This window comes from Gossypium hirsutum, chromosome D02, assembly GCF_007990345.1.
Source record: "Gossypium hirsutum isolate 1008001.06 chromosome D02, Gossypium_hirsutum_v2.1, whole genome shotgun sequence".
Lineage (NCBI taxonomy): Eukaryota > Viridiplantae > Streptophyta > Magnoliopsida > Malvales > Malvaceae > Gossypium > Gossypium hirsutum.
In genome coordinates this window covers 5,120,687-5,141,024 of record NC_053438.1, presented here as the reverse complement: position 1 = coordinate 5,141,024, position 20,338 = coordinate 5,120,687, and the positions used below count along the sequence as shown (strand labels likewise).

The 20,338-nt window shown below is 31.2% G+C and overlaps 2 protein-coding genes across 4 annotated transcripts; both read left to right on the top strand.

Annotated features, from left to right (window-relative positions):
* Positions 1 to 11,668: 11,668 nt before the first annotated feature.
* Positions 11,669 to 13,128, top strand: LOC107927798 (uncharacterized). Of its 2 annotated transcripts, XM_016858913.2 has the most exons (3): positions 11,730 to 11,933; positions 12,660 to 12,775; positions 13,071 to 13,128. In XM_016858913.2, the coding sequence occupies exons 1-2, from the start codon at positions 11,745 to 11,747 to the stop codon at positions 12,759 to 12,761; spliced, it is 291 nt and encodes a 96-aa protein (XP_016714402.2). In that variant the 5' UTR covers positions 11,730 to 11,744; the 3' UTR covers positions 12,762 to 12,775; positions 13,071 to 13,128. The 2 variants fall into 2 exon arrangements, with proteins under 2 accessions (XP_016714401.2, XP_016714402.2); XM_016858912.2 differs by lacking the exon at positions 13,071 to 13,128 and having other exon boundaries at positions 11,669 to 11,933; positions 12,660 to 12,958.
* Positions 13,129 to 13,717: 589 nt separating this feature from the next.
* LOC107927797 (2-methyl-6-phytyl-1,4-hydroquinone methyltransferase, chloroplastic) lies at positions 13,718 to 15,497 on the top strand. 2 transcript variants are annotated; one of them, XM_016858911.2, is made up of 3 exons: positions 13,718 to 14,480; positions 14,633 to 14,939; positions 15,083 to 15,497. In XM_016858911.2, the coding sequence occupies exons 1-3, from the start codon at positions 13,921 to 13,923 to the stop codon at positions 15,086 to 15,088; spliced, it is 873 nt and encodes a 290-aa protein (XP_016714400.1). In that variant the 5' UTR covers positions 13,718 to 13,920; the 3' UTR covers positions 15,089 to 15,497. The 2 variants fall into 2 exon arrangements, with proteins under 2 accessions (XP_016714400.1, XP_016714399.1); XM_016858910.2 differs by having other exon boundaries at positions 15,078 to 15,497.
* Positions 15,498 to 20,338: the final 4,841 nt, after the last annotated feature.

Here is a 20,338-nt window from a genome sequence, read left to right as displayed (position 1 = left end):
ATCATTTAAACTTGGATTGAACCACTAAACAAGTCATTTAAGCTTTTCTAGTGTTTTATATTAAAGAAAATAGATTGTCGTTTATCGAAAAAACTAAATAGTTTACCATTGTAATCACAAAATGTTAGCTGGGGTTGGGTCAAATTCTTGTTAATGGCAACTTAATAACTTGGTAATAAATTGTTGGTTTTTGTCTTTTATAGTGAAACATAGTTTTTGACCCGATTTGTTTAGGATTGAATCGAGTAACATCAAATCTAAATTTTTTTTCTAAAAACTATTTGTCAAAATTTTAATTTTATTCAATTTATTGCTTCTTATCTTTTGTTTTATCCGGCGACGATGTCAGCGTTCGAGTTAATTATCGCTCACCTTTTTCTCTTATCCATCAACCCTCTCTTTCTTTCTTCTTTTTATTCACTTCACGTGCCTTCTCTCTTTTTAGTTTGCAGATCTAATTTGTGGGTATTTTTGTTGCCTTCATAAGTTATGATAGACAGATGACGGTGTCTATCATCGCTGAAACACCACCGACAGTTTTTTTTAGAAAGTGGGTGGTACTTCGTTGACTTCTTAATATGTTTCTGTTTTGAGAGTATTTCAAAATAATAAATAATTTTATGAGTTGATTTGGACTTGTGTTGTCTTAAGTTTTATATGTTTTTGTCTACTCTTGTAGTACGTTTTTTAGTCTTGCTTTTGCTAGTGATTTTAGGGCTAGTTTTATAGTTGTCCTCTCTAGTTTGGTAGATGTTCGTTTCTTTTACCAATTTATGCCCGCCCCTTTGGACCATCCAAGGCTGATTTCCTTATTGTATTCAATGCTTGCAATCACTCCAGATATGTTGTACTTGAATTATGACAGAGCCAATTGTCAGTGTGGCATAATGTTTTAATGATGTTGAGGTTGAAGCCTTTGTTATGTTGATGGAACTTATCATTCCCCGCCTACAACGAGTGTTTGTTATTCCCCCTCCCCGAATTATACGATCTTATCCATTGAATGAATTAATGAATTTTGCTTTAAAAAATTATTAAATTTATTTTATTATTAATACTACATCTTATTTGATGTTATTTTTTAATCAAGCTTCACGAAAATGTCAAAGAAACTAATAATAAAGAATGTAGGAATTAAAATATTTTAAATATGAGAATTCGTTGAACTTATGTGTAGCTCTACGCTCAATCGTAGTTAGACTTATCAATGAGCCGCTGGCTTAGACTTACTAAATTCGGCCCCCCCTCAATCTAAATTAAATATTTTTGAGTTTGTTTGATTGCCAGTAAAATATTTTTCGTAAAATGATTTCGGGAAAATGTTTTACTTTTCTGTAAAATGATTTACTGGAAAATATTTTCTGGTGTTTGATTGAATCTGTGTAAAATATTTTCGGCTGTTTGGCAGATTTTCTGGAAATATTTTTTTAAAAAATTTATTTTTACATAAATTGATATATATTAATAAATTTTTATATTTTAAATTATTTTTACATATATTGCAATGATTTATTTATAATAATACTCAATTATTAAGCCACATATTAATCGTTATAAATTGAAAAAAATTAATATCAAATAAATTATTTATAATTGTGTTAAAAACAAGTATTGAATAATTAAAAAAACAAGTTACTAAAAAATCGATAAATAGAAGCAATTTTCTACCGGAAATGAAGGAAGGAATGAAGGAGGCGATAGAGAGGAGAGAACGGGAAATGTCTTACGGAAATTGAAAGGGTAAGACATTTTCCCTAAAATGTAACCCATTTTCCCTTGTTTTGGAGTTCATTTTCCAAATGGAAAATGTTTTCCGCCAATCAAACGCTGGAAAAGTTGGAAATGATTTTCCGGAAAATCAATTCCTTCAATCAAACAGACCCTTTATTTAAATTTAATTATAAAAAATTTATATTAATATAATTATATATTTTATTATTTTAAATAGTAGTATTGGCTTTTTGTGCAGGTTGGGTCAGGCTTGAGTCCAGACCTGAAATTATTTTGAAATCAAATTTCAATTTGACCCGGCTTATGGACATTTTTAGTTCAGAAGACTTTTATATGTTTACAGAGCTTTATCTAGAAAGTAACCTATTGTCAATTTACATAACAAAATGTTATTTAAGTTCAATTCACTCGCTAATTTACAACCTCATTTTTGTATTTTCGCTAAAATCACTCTCTTACTCTTGTACAAAATCACATTAACGAGCCTTCTTAATAGCATGTAAAACTCCAATTAGTGTGATATTCTTTTAGAAACAAAATCTCTTTAATTAACGAAATTCAATCACACCATAAGTTTTAAAGGAATTCTGACTTGACCAATATTCAATATATGATCCAATCCAATTAATTGTTACTTAAAATACTCAAAGTTGTGGAAGAATAAGTCTAAGATTTATGGTAAGAAAAATATGTTATGGCAAGTTGCACAATAATCTAAACTGACGTTGCATCTATAACATGCAATTGGAACTAACGAGGGTGGGAGATTTTAGATTTTATAAATAAAAATAAGTCATGTTTTTAAAGTATTTCAAAATTAATTAAAAAAATAGTAACATATGACTATCTTAATTTTAATTGATGAATTGATATTTATTTAAATTTATATACAAATAAAAATCTTTATTTTTAAATAAAATGTAGGAATTATTATTATTATTATTCTATTATGAGAAAATAAGTACCAAACTTGTTTTCACATCTTCATTATTAACCAAACATAATTTTTCTTAATTTTAAAAAATAAAAAGTGAAATTGTTTTTAGAAACGAAGCAGAGTTTCAATTTTTTTTTATAATTAAATCCAACCCCACAGCTTTTACCCATGTTTCAAATTTTTTTTTGTATAAACATATAATTGAAATATTACAATTTGAGGTTGATATAGAAGGAGAAATTGGTTCAAAAATAGTGTACAATTGGTGTCTGAACAAGGATACGAGACCGTGGTCGTTACAAACAACATTTTCAGATATTAAGAGGAAAATTGAGCAGGTGGGTAGTGTAGTATTCTCGATGGCAGATCAGAAAGGTAATGAAATGACTTCAACCTTGACGGTAACAAGTAGTAATCGTGGTGACATGTTTAAAGTTTGGTGGTGAGTTTTAGCTTTGATATCGAGAATTTGTTTTTCAATTATAGGAAATGTTTCACTGTAGTATTTTGTAAGTTGTTTCTTTAAATACTGTTCTTGTTGTATTTACAAGAGATAAATTTGAATGAACAAAAAAAAGATATAGAAAAAAAAATTTATTGAATTGAGCTTCGAGTTTTATAAATAAAAAAATGGAATTAGAAAAATTTACTTCCAATTTAAAGATTCAACTTCAGCTGTTTTTAAATTTAATAAGACTCGACATAAAAATAGAAAGAAAAAAAAGGGTGATTTGATACCTTACTTGCTAGTGGTCAATTAGGTAGCTATAGATGGCATTCCATAATTGATATTAAAATAATAGCACTTATGCTGTTGGATGTATTAGTTTACTTGTTGACAGCAATGTTTCAACCATGAAAATATCTGAAACAAAGTGCTTTAGTTTAAAACGATGGGTGCGTAATTTTATAATTATAGCATTGATAATCGAATAAACCATAGTGTTTGACACCCTAAATTGTCATGATTTGATGGATTATCCATATGGCCCAATAAAGATACATAATTAGATGGCAATCAACTCTTGGACCTCTATAGTCTATATAGAGAGTATTTGATGCGAATATATCATTCTCACCACAAATATATTATTTTATAGTTTTAATATTTAATAAACAATTAATTAATAAGCTTTAATCAAGTTTAACCTTCAAGGAAAAGGATAAACAATTGTGGGTCTTGGAAGAAATGAGTATTGATGCCATCAACAAAAAGGAGTTGATGCTCTAAATTTAAGTTTAACCTACTCTATTGAATAATTACTTTCACACACACACACATATATATATATATATATATATCTTCTCTTTTTTCTAGGGTATATATTGAGTAAGTAATTGTTGCCTCTTGAATATTGATGGGGCGGTTAAACTGAATACAAACATAACTTCTACTAGGGGTGTTGCGAAAACCAAATAAAGAGTGGATTCTTTAATATAATTATTATTTGGGGATATGTTTAGTGTTGGATGCTGAGTTATGGGAGATTTTGGATGGTTTTGCTCTCTTACAAAGGTGGGGTCTTGATAGAGTGATGATTCAAGCTCATAATTTTGAGGCGGTTAAAATCATTCAAGAAAGACAGAAGGTAAATTCGAATTCAGCGTTGGTATGGAGGATTTTTCAATTGTTACAGCTTGTTGGATTTTGGAGAATACAACATTTTCCTAGGGAGGAGAATAGAGTTGCGGATTCGCTAGCAAAAATGGTCTCTGATAAGAAGGATGGCGTTTAGGTTTTTGAGGAGATTCCTAGGGAGCTTTTACGTCTCTTGGAGTTCGATACAGATAGGAATGTTTTTGTTTTATATTAGTTTGATGTAATAGTTTGCTTATCTTATCACTAAAAAAAATCTTTTGATTGGGGGGGGGGGAGAAAGCTAAAATTTATGTTTAAATGACTTAAATTGAATTATTAATTTTTGAAATGAACCAAAAATATAATTTTTCACTTATTTAAGGGGTTGAATGGGATTAAATTGATATTAATTTTAAGAGGAGTTAAAATATATATTACACCATTTAATTAAAGGGAGCCAAGATCTCTACTTACCCTTTCTAACCGCGTAATTGGTTATAATGATAAGAAGAAAGTGAGAATGATACAAGTGAAATTCAGCATTGCACAAATTATCAAGTTTTTTTTTTTGAATTTTTTTTATTTCATTTTTCAACTCTAATGCGTAAATGATTTTAAAAAAATTGCTTTTCGTCGATTGAATCTTCGGCATTGTTGGCAATACAGGAGGACGTGAGTTTAAGTGCGCTGAAGCGCTATAACGAGATTAAAGTTAAAAAAAATTACTTTTTTTATTTGAATTGGAAAAAAAAAGTTTTACTTTTTCAATCTTTCCACTTTTTTACCTTTACAATTTAATCTTATCAAGCATATCCTTAATACATCAACAATAAAATAAATAATTTGAATTATAAATAAATCTTTTTCTTATTGGTCGCAACCCACAAAATTGGACATGAATTACGGAAGGAAAAGGTAATATGGATACGAAATAATAATAAAAATGAATGTCTCATAAAATTATATGATATATATTGTTGACGGTTTAACTATTAGTTTGATGCTTCTACTTTACAAAAATTGAGATTTTTTTTTGTTTAAAACCTAAGAAGTTAATCTGTAATGGCCTAAATTCAAGGTTATCGGAATAGTGGTTTCGTAACCACAAATCTGATTTAAAGAGAAATTTATTTTAATATTTTTGCATGAATATTGGTATGATAGGAAAATCGTATGAAAATATCGATAGAAAAATTTTACCGATTTAGTGGTTAGTTAGAAAAAGAAATTATTGAAAAAATTGGGTAAAAATAAATTATCGAGACCTCAATCTTGTAAAACCGAGTCAAAAATATTTTTATAAATATTTATGAAGTGTTAGTAATATGGTATTAAATTTTCGTTAGAAAATTTTAATGTTTGGGTAGTCAATTAAGTGAAAAGGACAAAATTGAAAAGGCTGTAAAAGTTACTAGAAGGATTAAATAGCTCAATTGTTCAATGAGGAGGGGCATAAATTGAAAATAACCCCAAAAGGATATATTTTGGGCGGCATAAGCTGAGAAAAATCAGGAGAATTGAAGAATTAAGGGTAAAATTGGAATATTGCAAAATTTGCTTTAAAAGTTAGGACTAAAGTGGAATTATCTAGATTTCTCTTTATTTTTCTGCATTCTCATCAACCAAAAACGTCCTAAGGGTTTCTTAAAGCTGGTTTTTCATAATTTTGCACCAAGTAAGTTAATCCTTGCCTTTTTCTTGTAATTTTTGTGTTTCTAAGACTTTTACAACTAGGTCCTATTGCTAAATTCATTAGTTTTTTGATTTTATGAATGAATTTGAAAGTTTCTATGAATATGTGCTGGAATTGTATGATGAAATAGGATGAAATTGAAGCTTTAATCTATTTATAAGATGATTTTATTAGGTAATTTCAATAGAATATGATTTGTAGGACCTAATTGTGAAAAGGTTCGGAATTAAAGTCTAGTACTAAAATTATGATTTCCAAAGCTTATAAAGTAGTTTAAAGTTATGGGATAAAGTGTTAAATTGAGAAAAATCAGCTCAATTGAGAGGTTAATTGAGCAGGGATGAAATTATCATTTATTGAAAGTTTAGGGAAAAATGGTAATTAACATCATACACTAAAACAGTTTTGGACACCAGCAGTAGTCTAACTTTGAAAAATCACCCAAAATTGTAGAGATTGAATTAGAGGATGAATAAATTATGAAATTAAATCTTATTGAGTCTAGTTTCTCATAAAAGAAATGATTTAATCAATGGAATTGTAAATCATGAGATATAATAGATTTTGCGAGACAAGGTCAGAATGAATTCGGGTTCCCCTGTTCTGACTTTAGAAAATCATTAAAAATTGTAAAAAATTATTATGAGTTATAATTTATATTTTTAGAATCCTTAATGAGTCTATTTTCATAAGAAATAAACAGAAACATCATCCAAATTCTGTACAATGAGATAATTAATTTTTAGTGAAGAGGGGTCGGAACTATCAAACAGTGAAACATGGGAAAATTTAAAGAATAAAATGTACTTGTTGGCTGAATCAAAAATTCTGAAAATTTTATGGTAAGAAGATATTTGAGTCTAGTTTCAGGGAAAATTAATGGATCTTAATTTGGAGTTCCTTAGCTCAAGATATAAATAATTTAGTGACTATGACTCAGTGAGATAGCTTTGAATGCACTATAAATAATAATGGAATTATAGAGAATGTTACATATGAACATGAAATGTATTAGATTAATGATTAAATTTATTTATTTAGATCCAGAAAATTCAAATACGAAGCTAAATCGAGGAAAAGAAAAAGTTCGGGATTAGTAGATTTTTGTTTACGAACAAGTGTCGAGGTAAGTTCGTGTAACTTGAATTATATTCTTAAATGCTTGAAATGTTTGTTATTGATGTGAAAATGAGTTGGATGTTTATTGTATGATAATTGATGAAGTATTGATATTCTTGATGAAAAGAAGAAATAAATCTCGGTTGAATGGAAGGAAAAATTCAATGGATCTCTGAAAAGGAATTGAAGGTAAAAAGGATCCAGCCCGGACGGGTGATCCTATTCTGATATAGCCCTCCCGAAGAATATGTGGAAAATGGATTTAGCCCGAACGGGTAATCCGAATTAGGATCTGAATTTAGCCTAGACTGGTAATTCAGATCCAAGCTCATTAGAGTAATTGTCGTTGCAGGGGATTTAGCTTGAACTGGTAATCCCGACAATACTCTATAAGTTTATATTACAGGGGATTTAGCCTGGACTGGTAATCCCATTGTAAGGATGAGGTTCGCGGGAGTGTGCTCTCTGAAATGGAAATGTGTGCACATGAATATGAATTGACGGATCCGGATTTGTACACTTAGGTGTACTCCTGAAAATCCATCGAAATTTCGAGAAGTTCAACGGGATAAATATGAAAAAAAAATAACAAGGAAATAGAAATCATGGAATTGATGAGCTCATCAATCATGATATATATTATTGATACATGGAAATTATTGGACTAATTTGAATATTGAGTTTGTGCATGATAGGGGAATAATGTATTGAATGGATGTATGAATGTTTATTGCATTGTATTGAAAATATTAGGTAAGTATAATTCTTGTTACATGAGCTTACTAAGCACAAAGTGCTTACCCTGTTTCATTTTCCCCTGTTTTGTAGTGTTAAGAGCTCAGAGGTCGGATTTGGTCGGAGACGCATCACACTATCAACCTCAAGATCTCGGTATATAAAGAAACTTTATTTTGGAAATCAATGGCATGTATAAGCTAGTAAAGTAGATGTTAATGTGAAATGAATGTATAGTTAGCCATTGGTATGGCTAACAAATTTTGGTTTTGGTATGTGATGAGATTATCTTATGAATACGATAAATCTATCTTGAAAATATATTGAAATGGATTGGTTGTGTCGGATTGGTCTCGGTTTAAAATTTGCAGGGAAGATTAGATATTTATAAAGGGGTTATATTGAGTTTTTTTTAAAATATTTATTCGGTAAAATCTGGTAATGCCTCATACTCTATTTTGGCGACGAATACGGGTAGGGGTATTACATAATCAATCTATTTTAATTTGTTAAAATTTAGTCATCGTATTTTATAAAAATTGAGATGTCGGTTCAATTGGATAATATTGCTAAACTTTGTTGTTAAATTATTGACTTAAAAATCAACAGTTCAACAATTTATATGCATGAAATTAACAAAAATCAACGGTTAAACATTTTATATGCAATAAATTAGCAAAAACAACGATTGGCCAATGGTCCACACCTGAGAGGGGTTGGATTAAACTTAATACGGATGGAGCGGTGTCATCCAATAGTAGCAATGCTTCGATGGAGGGGTACTCAGAGATTCGGATGTTGTATGGTTTGTGTGGTTATTCTCTGCTGTTAGGTAATGATATAGTCTTTAAGATCAAGGCTAGTGTTATAATAGACGTAGATAATGGCAATAGAATGATCGCAAAATAAGAAAAATAAAAACACACAAATTTTATGTGGAAACCCTTTCGGGGAAAAAACCACTGGCAGAGGAGAAGAAATTCACTAATGTTGAAAAACAAATGATACAAGAGGAGTTTCGACTACATCTATTTAAAGGTTGAAAAGCCTCGGCCTTAAGCTCTACACAGATCCCCTTGTTTTGCCACTGTATTTTATTTCTTCAACAATGATTCAGCTCACACAACTCTAACAGCTAGGTCTGTGCATAGGAGAAAGGTTTCAGACAGGTGGAACTCGAGTTGATAATGCATTGCTAGTTGAAACACTCTTGGCTAGCAGAGCGGCAAATAGCAGAATGGTGGAACTATGATTAATTTATAGCCCTCTATGTACCAAGAGTACAAAACGAAGTGACAGATCATATAGTTAAATTGACTAGAACTAGACCTCAAAAATTACAAATATGTGAAGAGCCTCCTAAGTCGATGCAACAGTTACTGTTGTTAGATTATAATAGTTGTATGTCGATTTAATGTATAATTTCTATTAGATTCGTCTAAGGGTTGTTTCTTTTCTATTGAAAAAATAAAATTTGAATTTTACACAAAATTATGATAAATTAAATTGTCAGTTTTTACTAAATAGAAGGATAAAAGTCAAAGTTGATAAAATGTATTCAATGTATGAAATATAGTCTCTTGCTTGTACGAAAGGGCAAACTAAGTTGACGGCGACTACACCATTTTACTGTCTTTCATGAACATGGAGGTCAAGCCTGTCGATAAGCAATGCCTTTGATGTCCCATTTCTGAGCCATTATTATAGCAAGGACTGTCGCCTCCGTATCCTACTTTCTTCTTTTGAGCTTGTGGTTCAAATCTGTTGGTAAAATCTTCAGCAATAATCACCATTAATTGCGTTGATATCTTGTGGAGAATTTTTTTTTTATTATAAATTTTTCGACATTTCGATAGTTATATCGAATTTAAATTAAATTTAACGTAAAATCAAATTAGATTAGATTTTTAAATGAAGTAAAACTTCGTTAGATTTGGTTTTTTTTAAAGGTATTTATTTGAGCAAGTTTAGTAACTAATTGTTCATATTCTGTAGGCTCATTAAGAGTAGATACTGGCCACGAGTTTTGAAGCTATACCATACCCAGGATGAGAATCAAACTTTCATCATTGTATTGACGGTAAAATTTTATTTGAATAATGTTAAATTTCTTACCAAGATAAAATTAAATTATTTTATATATTTTTTATCGAAACTAAACTACAACTTTATCATTATATTGACGATACAGAGACTTACATAATACTTTAACCCATATAAGAATGTACTAGTGGGCAAATTGCAAGGTCACATGTTTGGCAAATGCAAGTGCATTAAACAGAAGAATTTTCCAAAATGTTGAGACCAAACCACTAATTTGGTCGAGAACGGGGGAGTCTATAACTCTAAGACCATAAATAGTTTTGGGGAGTAACTATCAACCAATGATGAATCCGAATTTTTGAGGACCAGAGTTAACTTTATATATATTAACTTTGAATTATAAAGTTTTTAGAGATTGTTGGTTTTTTTTAAATGATATAAAAAATAAATTATTTACGTAAATAATATGAGTCGAAGATTATTTATGAGAGTGGTATGTTTACTTTAGTAACTAACGATGCCATGTTATTGTATTGTGATATCTCTTTGAAAAATTTTGCAATCATGACTAAATTATTATAACAGAAAAATATATTTTATATAGTGTCGCACTAAGTTAAACTAACAAAAGAATTATATTATATTTTCTAATATTTTTCAATCGTATATGGTCAAAATGATAAAGAAGTGCCGTTGCATAATAACGCGACACCATTTTCCACAAAATGTCTAAAATTGGAGGAGAAATTATGAAGAATTGGAGAGAAACAAAGGTTAATGAGAGAAGAAAGAAAAAAGAAAAAAAATTTGGAAAAAAAATTAAAATGACCCCTTAGTGATTGGTCACATCAATGGTTGGATTCACATTGGGAACCAGTATCGGCAACCATCTGATGTAACCAATCACACATGGGTCACTTTAATAAATTTTTTCCTAAATTTTTTGTTTCTTGTTTTTCTTCTCTCATAAACCATTGTTTCTCCCCAATTCTCGACATGCTAAATTGTCGTGGTATTATGCAACGACATCACTTTATCATTTTGACCATATATGGTTTTAAAAAATATGAGAAAATACGATATAATTTTGGTGTTACTTTAGCTTGGTGCGACACCACATAAAATATTTTCTTTTGCTGTAATAATTTGGTCATGATTATAGAATTTTTTGCGGTGGTGTCACGGCATAGTAACATGACACCGTGAGTTACTGTAGCAAATATACCTAAATAATCTTCGATCCATACTATTTACGTAATTAATTTAATTTTTATATTATTTTCATAAAAAAATTGAGGTGATTATATATGAAAATTATATAAAAAATTGATAAAAATTAGGTAATAAATATATTTATTAAAAAATTATATACAAAGAAAAAAAATTCTAATTAAAAGGCATAATGTCAAATTTAGTGCTCAACATCTACATTTTTTGTCAAAGTCTTTTTAAGTTAAATTTGATTATAAACATTTCAAAAAGAGTTGAATTATTCTTTTAAACGAAAATACTAACTAAAACGTTAAATTTTTAAACATGGTAGCCCGTATGGAAACCCACATGTACTCTATGATATTTATAAATTTTCAATTATTTATTGACGTGATATATAAAATAAATGATGCCATGTCAACATCAAGTTTACATGAATTATCACGCGGATTACTACACCAAAATGTAAGTCTTTTAATAAATTCTTTGAGAAAAAAAATAAAATATAAATTCGAACTTTGAAGATAATATTACGGAAAGAATAACCAAAATGAAAATATTGAATCACCTCTCTTTCTCTTATAAAAAGAAAATGGGCCTGATCCATGTTTCCAGGCCATCATTTGATGAGCCCATTAGCATATCTCTTACTGGATAAGGATATGACGTATCCAAAGGTTTGTTCGGCTGCTTCCATGGTTTTAACTACAAACTTTCTTCCAAATTCCCCATCAAATTTCCCAGGAAAAATCAAAATGTCTTCTTTAGGCACTTCAAAGGGTGTTCTTGAAATCGCCAAATTTGGCCTTTATGTTACGATCCCCATCGTTCTTATGTACACTTTCGCCAACAACACTAAGAATCTCCAGAAATTCATGGGAAATGTATACTCTCCTTTATCTCTTCTCTTCTTTGCATATAGTTTGATATTCTTCTGAATTTGGGATATGCTTGAAATTAGATCAAAGTTTGATATTTGTTTGAGTTTCCTGAAATCTGGGTATTTATTTATTGCTCTTGAACATGAGGTGTTGTTAAATTATGCAACTTCCTTTTATTGGTGGTTTGGTTATTGGCCTTTGTTTCTTTGGGATTGGTGATCTTCATTTTTATGCTAATAATCTGGGTTCTGAATTAGGTATTTGAAAAAACAAAAAAGGGTGAAACTCTTCAATGGATTTGTGAGATGATGGAATTAAATTAACAGCATAGTTTTGGAGTTATGTTATTTAAGCTCATGGATGAAATTCATGTATGCTGTTTCGACTCTTCATTTTTCTTTATGTTCCTCATGTTCAGCCTCTATATTCGATTCATGTCTAGCTATGAGTATTGCCCCTGAAAAATCTTAGAAAGAATTGAATATATCCATGTTAGATGCATGCCTATATCCGACATTCATACCGGACTTTGAATTACATAGAAGTTAATTCATGAATTTGTAGATAACTGAAATGATGAGTTTAAAATCATAGTGTTGGGGGGCCATCTTATGTAAGTTAATTTCATGGAAAAACATTAATTGTATATATGTCGTAAGATATGTTTATGTATATCTATATATATGTATTAGAGTCTAAATCACTTCTACTTTTTCCTTTGTTGTGAAGCGATCCTATGTAGTGTATCCTCCGGAGGGACCAAGACCTCCATCACCTGAGGAGTTGAGAGAGATGGCCCGGGAGCTCGCTCGGAAGAAAAATAACCATTGAGGCTCTTTAGGGCTGTAAGTGATCTATGTAGCTTTTCCAGTCGCACCTATTAGTTGACCTATTATTACTCTACGAAACCTGCAGTATGTAAAATTGCTATAATAAGTATGTGTTTCTGTTAAAGGAAACAATATGTCTGGCTTGTACCCCATTACTGATTAAAATTTTATAGCTAAACATGTTGCTTTGCTTGCTTAGTATGGAAATTTATGTTCTTTCATTGGTAAAATGTTGGTTTAAGATTTGTTTGTTTACTTTCTTCACCAAACTTTATCGATAATTTACCCATGGAAATACTGGTTTTGGTAGATGGACTGTGACTTTTGCTGGCATGTCCCATCTCAAACATCATAATACACCTAAACTGGAAAAAATGTGAGATGTACCATTATGTGTATTCCGGCATCGTTGTCAAGGACGACATGGGCAGTAGCCGAGAGCAAGATCAGACTCCTGATTGCTCTTCGATTTCCATTAGTTAAGGTTGCTTTCCATATTGTCAGAGAAGTTCAAACGGAAGGGATCAGATCCCATTGTAGGTTCAGACACCTCTGGACGGAGGTAGAAGGGGCCATCTGATTGCCAACATGACCAGAGAGATGCCATGTTGGCCCGTCTTTGTGTAGAAAAAACCAGGCAGCCACTTCTAAATTGTTAGCTGCAGATCACAGTGAAACGAGTCAATGCTCTCTTATCTTAGCAATGACAGCTATGTCACTGCATCACAGCATTGAAATTGAGCATGATGCATGAATTGAAATGATAAACTCAAAACATAATCATCCACTTCCTAAAATGACTGATGGTGAAGGAAAAGGACAAATACTTGAGCATAATGAGGGCCCGGGCGGGGGCTCAAAATTAGATTAAACCTTGAAATGGTTTGGGTTTTCCCTTTTAAGGTCAACAAGGAAAATGACAACAAAAAAGACCAAGCAAGTGTGTCGTTTGCTATCAGCAAATCAGTGTATGACAAACCACCATAACATGCTGTTCCAATTCAATGCCCCACATTGGTAGCTTTTAGATCTTTCTCGAAGTCACCAACTCCACGCCTCTGTTACTGCCATTTATAAACCATTTTGATTCTCTCTACTTTTGATAAATAGCAGTGTGTTTTAGCTTTGGTGTTTCTGTGTTTTCACGTTTGCATCATTTCATGGCTTCTTCAATGCTTAATGGAACTGAATATCTGAAGCTCATTAATGGAGTAACCCCATCAGGGTTAGGCTTTTTGGGGTCAAATTTTCATTTTAAGGGTTTGTCACAAAAGGGTTTACTTTGTTATACCAAGAATCAAAAGACTAGAATCTTAGCACCTAGATGCAGTTTATCATCCTCACGGCCTGCTTCTCAGCCTAGGTTCATACAACACAAGAAAGAAGCATTTTGGTTTTATAGGTTTTTATCAATAGTGTATGATCATATCATAAACCCTGGTCATTGGACCGAGGATATGCGCGATGAAGCGCTCGAGCCTGCCGATCTTTATAGTAGGAATATGACGGTAGTCGATGTCGGTGGCGGAACCGGGTTCACGACTCTTGGTATAGTGAAGCATGTTGATGCTAAGAATGTCACAATTCTTGATCAGTCACCTCACCAACTTGCCAAGGCCAAGCAAAAAGAACCTCTGAAGGAATGCAAAATAATTGAAGGTGATGCTGAGGATCTCCCATTTCCTACTGATTACGCCGACAGATACGTGTCTGCAGGAAGGTAATATATCTGTATTTACAGTTCAGTTATATATTGACGTGTGCCATTCTTTTCTTATGCTAAGCTTTCTAGATGTTCAATTATATATTGTTTGTTGTATGTTCATAAGTTCTTTGCTTGACAGTGGTGTATTTACATGTTGAGTTCCTCAGTATCGAGTACTGGCCAGACCCGCAGCGCGGGATCAAGGAGGCTTACAGGGTACTGAAAATAGGAGGGAAAGCCTGTGTTATAGGTCCTGTATATCCAACATTCTGGTTGTCTCGTTTTTTCGCGGATATGTGGATGCTTTTTCCGAAAGAGGAAGAGTACATAGAATGGTTCGAAAAGGCTGGTTTCAAAGATGTGAAACTCAAAAGGATCGGACCAAAATGGTATCGTGGTGTTCGAAGACATGGCTTCATCATGGGTTGTTCTGTGACTGGAGTGAAGCCCTTGTCAGGAGACTCTCCATTGAAGGTAGCATAAATGAGTTTCTTGTGGAAGCTAACATCATGTAGTACTCGTGTCATACACTTACACCAGAGTCCATGTAACATGGTTCTTGGGTTTCTAGTTCTTTCTTTAGTACTAATGGGGTATAAACTTTTGTTGCAGCTTAGTCCTAAAGCAGAGGATGTGAAGAAACCTGTTAATCCATTTGTGTTCCTTTTTCGGTTCATGATTGGGGCAATTGCAGCAACTTACTTTGTATTGGTTCCCATTTACATGTGGCTCAAGGATCAAATTGTTCCAAAGGGCCAGCCTATATGAAATGAGTCAACTGCAGAACAGTGAATTACTGGTTATATGTTTCTGCTCCTCTGTACAAGGTTTTGTAACTAGCCATGTTTTAGCTCCTCCTTAATGCCATAAGTGTGTTTAATTAATGTTTATGTAAATTCTGTTATGTTAATAGTTTGTATTATATACATTTTGATATATACATACACATATATGTATATGTGAGATTGTACTATGTCCTTTCGGGGATTATCTAGAGGTATTGGAAATGAGCAAAAAATTGGATTAGGTTCATTGTTTGAGTGCAGCATTCTTATCCCTGGAATTATTTTACTGTCAGCTGCAGTTTTTGTTGGAAGAGTTTTTCTGAAGTGCCATACTGTATTGAGATATTTCTGATTTATCCATATTTTAAAAGAATATGGAATATATAAATTATATTATTTTAAAATATTTTATTTATCAAAACAATTTTTTATTATTACTTTTTAATTAATTTTAATTTATTAATAATAATTAAAAAGGTTTTGGACTAAAATTATTGAAAAATCTTTAAAGCACACTTTTCCAGATCAAACCTAGTCTCTTTTAGGGTTTGAACCTATTAGCAGCCCTCTTCTTTTATTTATTTCTTAATGGTTTTGGCTTCTTCTTCCGCAGCTTCTTCCTCAATTTCTTGCTTCCATTTTTGCTCTAACTTTGGTTTTTCTTGGCCATTTTATTAGTAATTGTTATATTCTCAACCTTTCAAACACCACTCCTCGAAAATTAGAGCTCACACCTTGAGAAGATCTCTTGGGAATTGCTCCTAAGAATTCTGAACAAGTAATGCTCCTCAACTTAGCTCCTCGAGGAAACTCTTCCCATTGAACCTCCCCATACCTAAGTTACACAAGAGTCCGACCTATTCACCATTTATGATACCAGCTGCTGAATATTAGTCTTATTTGACATGATTAATAACCTATCCAATCGTCACCCTTAGTTGTATTTAAAATTTCCATGTTAGATCAATTAACTTAATTACCTTTAGTTGCCTATAACCAGACAACACGCGGCACCTTTTAACTCTAGCCTAGAATATATAAGCCAACGCCTTACCAATAGTGACTCTCTAACTTGCTTGAAGCTTGGTGAATTCCCAATCACCGTCTTAGCTCAACCCTTGTTCGATCATTGCATCAACAGCAACCAATAGTAAATCCTCGTATGAACTTGAGGGCTAATGGGTGTAATAAGAGAGAAGGGAGAGAGGAGTAAAGAAGGGTCTAGACTAAATGAAAAACAAAAAACTGCCTCGTATTGTAACTTGAATTTAAGGTATGTGATGCACAAAGAGAGATTTAAGAGACGCAACTCCTCTAAAGACGATAGATCGATATAAGCTCTTTTTAAAAAAAACACATTATCTATAAATTTAAAATCTATCACCACCATTGATTCTGATCATAAAATTGAAATATTAGATTTCATTAAATAAATGAAAGATTTGATTTTAATCCATGAAGGATTTGAGAAAAACAGTGTATATTTTAGATAAACAAGATGCTAAACAGGACTTGGCTATGATGCATGGTGTCCATTTCACGAGAGAGATGAGTTCCTAATCCAAACTATTCATAAAAAAAATGAGTCAACAACTCAAAAACTTGAGTCAATTAACCCAAATTTGATCCAACACATCTTAATCATAAAAAAAAATAATTTTTTTAATTTTAATGAAAAATTCAAAAATAATAAGCCTAACCCATGAATAGTGTGTGTAAACCGAAGCCAAGAAGAAAAATCAAACTTTTGGGTTTTATAAACAACCTTTAAATAAAATAATTCATTAATCATAATTAATTATTACAAAGCACTACATTAAATTAGGCTTGATTATGATTCGAGTCATTTATCAGACCCGAAGGTCCGTTTAAAAATGGGAGAGTTAGGGTAAAAATATAAGCTCAAAAAATAAGTTTGGAAGCCTTGGGTAAAAATTTTTTTGGCCCAGGTTTGACTCGAATCAGCTTAAACTTTCTTTTTCACTAATATTTTGTTGTTGTTCGTTATTGTTTTGTTGTCATTTCGCTATTATATTGTAACTATTTTGTTGTTATTGCTTGGATATTGTATAACTCTTGTTTTACTGTTAATGTTGCTACTAATTTAGAGGTATTTGTTTGCAAAGTTGCAACTATCTTAATGTTATTTAGGTATAACGATTTTTTAATATATTTTCGATTTGTTAGGAAACATTTATTTAATTATTTTTAGTGTATTTGATGCGTTATATTTTTAAAATTTGTTTTTATATAATAATAAAAACACTCTACAAAGGCGAGTCGGATCAGATTCAGGTTTAGCATTTTTAATCCAGGTCAGGCTTGAACAGAATTTTAAATCCATTTTAAGCCCATGATCACTGTCTACATCAAACTAACAATTGAAATATATTTAAACTTAAATCAAATAAAACTAAACTTGAATCTTTACTATCAAATCAACATCTTCTTACTATTATATATTTTTCCTATTTTTTAAAAAAATTAAACTTATATAAATCTGTTGAGTGTTTTTCTGTGTATCCCCTCAGATGGGATAATTCTATATATTTATATGATACGGTCATTGTTCATAGATGTAACATATTAAGTAGATTTTCATATATGATGATACATACCCTACTTTAAAGTTAACACGTATATACTTAAAAGTGGGTTCACATATACAAATTTAGTTATATTACATGTCTTCATCTCGGGCTTACCCATACATAACACTACACATATCCGAACCTATACAAAGTACGGATCAAGACCCAACAAACTAACAGAATGGGTTGATAATAGTTACTCTGAAAAGAAATGGGTTTAGAATGAAACCTTTGGGAAAACCATAAAATCAGCCACACAATTCAACCCCCACCTACCTAGCAACCGACTTACTTGTAGTAAAAGTAGCCCCAGACTGAGTCAAAAGACATCTTCCATTTTCAGACATTTTCCAGGATGTTTGTGAAATTTTCAAGCCTGTGGGGGGGGGGGTTCGAAGGTTGAAATCAAATCAAAGTCTAAACTGTCGACCGTATGACTTTGTCTCCCTCACTTGGTCTCTGCTTTTCTTTTCTTGTTTTCCCCCCTACGTGTTAATACTGCGTTGAGTGGCTAAGTCAACTATTTTTATTTACCATTTTTATTATTATAAACATCCCAAGATTTATTTATTTATTTATTTTTCTAATTTTATTACTGAACTTTGCCCCCATTTTTCAAAGAGTACAACCGTACTCTATCCCTATAAAACGTTATAAAACCGCGTGGACAGCCATGCACATTTATGGCCTTCTTTTTCTTTCCTTTATTTATTGACTTAGGTACCCATTTTCTTTTTAAATATTTAAATTAAATTATAAGATGACAAAATCCCATTATTTATAAACTTCCCATTCAATCACATTATCGAAATACATTACTTGATATTTTAAAAAATACGAGATATTTTTAGGGAAGAAAATAAAGTTACAGATTCACTAATAAAAATGGCCTCCGACAAGAAAGACGGCTATTAGGTTTTTGAGGAGGTTCCTCGAGAGCTCTTATATCTCTTAGAGTTTTATATAGATAAGAATGCTTTTGTTCTAGATTAGTTTGATGTAAAGGTTTGCTTATCTTATTACCAGAAAAAAAAAATAAAGATAATTTCCATAGCTTTAAGAGAAAAAAAATTATTTTCGGATTTTTTTAATAATATTTTTTATTAAAGATGGCAATGGAATGAGCAAGAATAAATATTGTTAAACTTACGATTTATATGCTCTATCTCGCTACCTGCTTCATCTTACCATGTAAAGTTGAAGTTAGAAATTATTTTTAGAGAGACTAAAACTAAATTATAACTTTTTATGAGAGTTAAAATTACAATTTTCCATTACGAGCTTATAACTTTATAATTTTATCATTGAAATACAGTTTATTATGCGTTAGCCTGTAATTTTTTAAGTTTTAAAGAGGTCAAAGTATAATTTCTTTCTATTTTAGGGGAATTAATACCCCGCTCACCTTCTCTAGTTTCGCCCTAGCCATTATGGATGTATAATATTGAAAGTCATTACCATCTCTACGGATGTTAGACTCCAATTTAGATCTAAACCCTTAAATCAAAAGATAATACACGCTTAACAATCTACGTCCTCTTGCATATACTGAGAAGCAAGCAATTAGCAGAATCACTTCATATAAGCCTTTACATCTCATTTTTATCATTAAAAAAAGGGTTCATTCTATTTAAAACAGAACGATTCGAAATCTATTGTGTGGTTCGAATTTTTGTTATCGAAATTTTAAAAATATATATTTATATATTTCTTTTAATTATCATTGTGAAATGAAATTTAACAAAGTAATTGGATGGGGTGGTGCAAGCAAGGCAGCGTGCTTTATGGGGTTTGAAAAATAAATAAAATAAACACAAAGGATGGAATATGCAGTGTTCACATCTCCCCGTAGTCAGTCAGTCACCCAATCTTATATATTAATCCCTCTTTTGCTTTGAATGCTTTTTTAGTTTTGTCTCCTCTTCTTCTAACCCTTACAGCTGTCTTCAAAATTTTAATTCTCCCATATCTTTTTCACATTTCACCAAAAGCTTTTAGTCCCTCTTATTATGCTTAAGTTTACAGTTTAGTCCTTATATTTCACTTTCATGTAATTCCGATTTTCTATTTTTATAATGTTATTAGCTAGTCTAGATGGTTAACACAAGAGCGGCATTGATGGGGTTGGTAGGGGCCAAGCCCCTTTATATTTTGTAAAATTATAAATTAATAAATAGTTAAATTACACATTGACCCTTCAAAAATGATAAACTGTTAATTTAATCATTTAAAAAGTATAAAGATATAAGCTAATACAATGATGGAATTGCATTTCAACTCTTATAAAAATACATAACTCGATTCGGGGCCACCCAGAAATAGTTTAGGCTAAAATTTTGTCATTAATGCATCACTTTGATGTTTGGAAGGGTTTTTCTTTTAAATAAAAATCGGGATGGCGTTTTAATTGGAATAACTATCAATGTTAACTATTTGGATGAACTAATGACATTGTAAAAGTAGAGGGATTAAATTATGTCAAATTAAAATATAATGA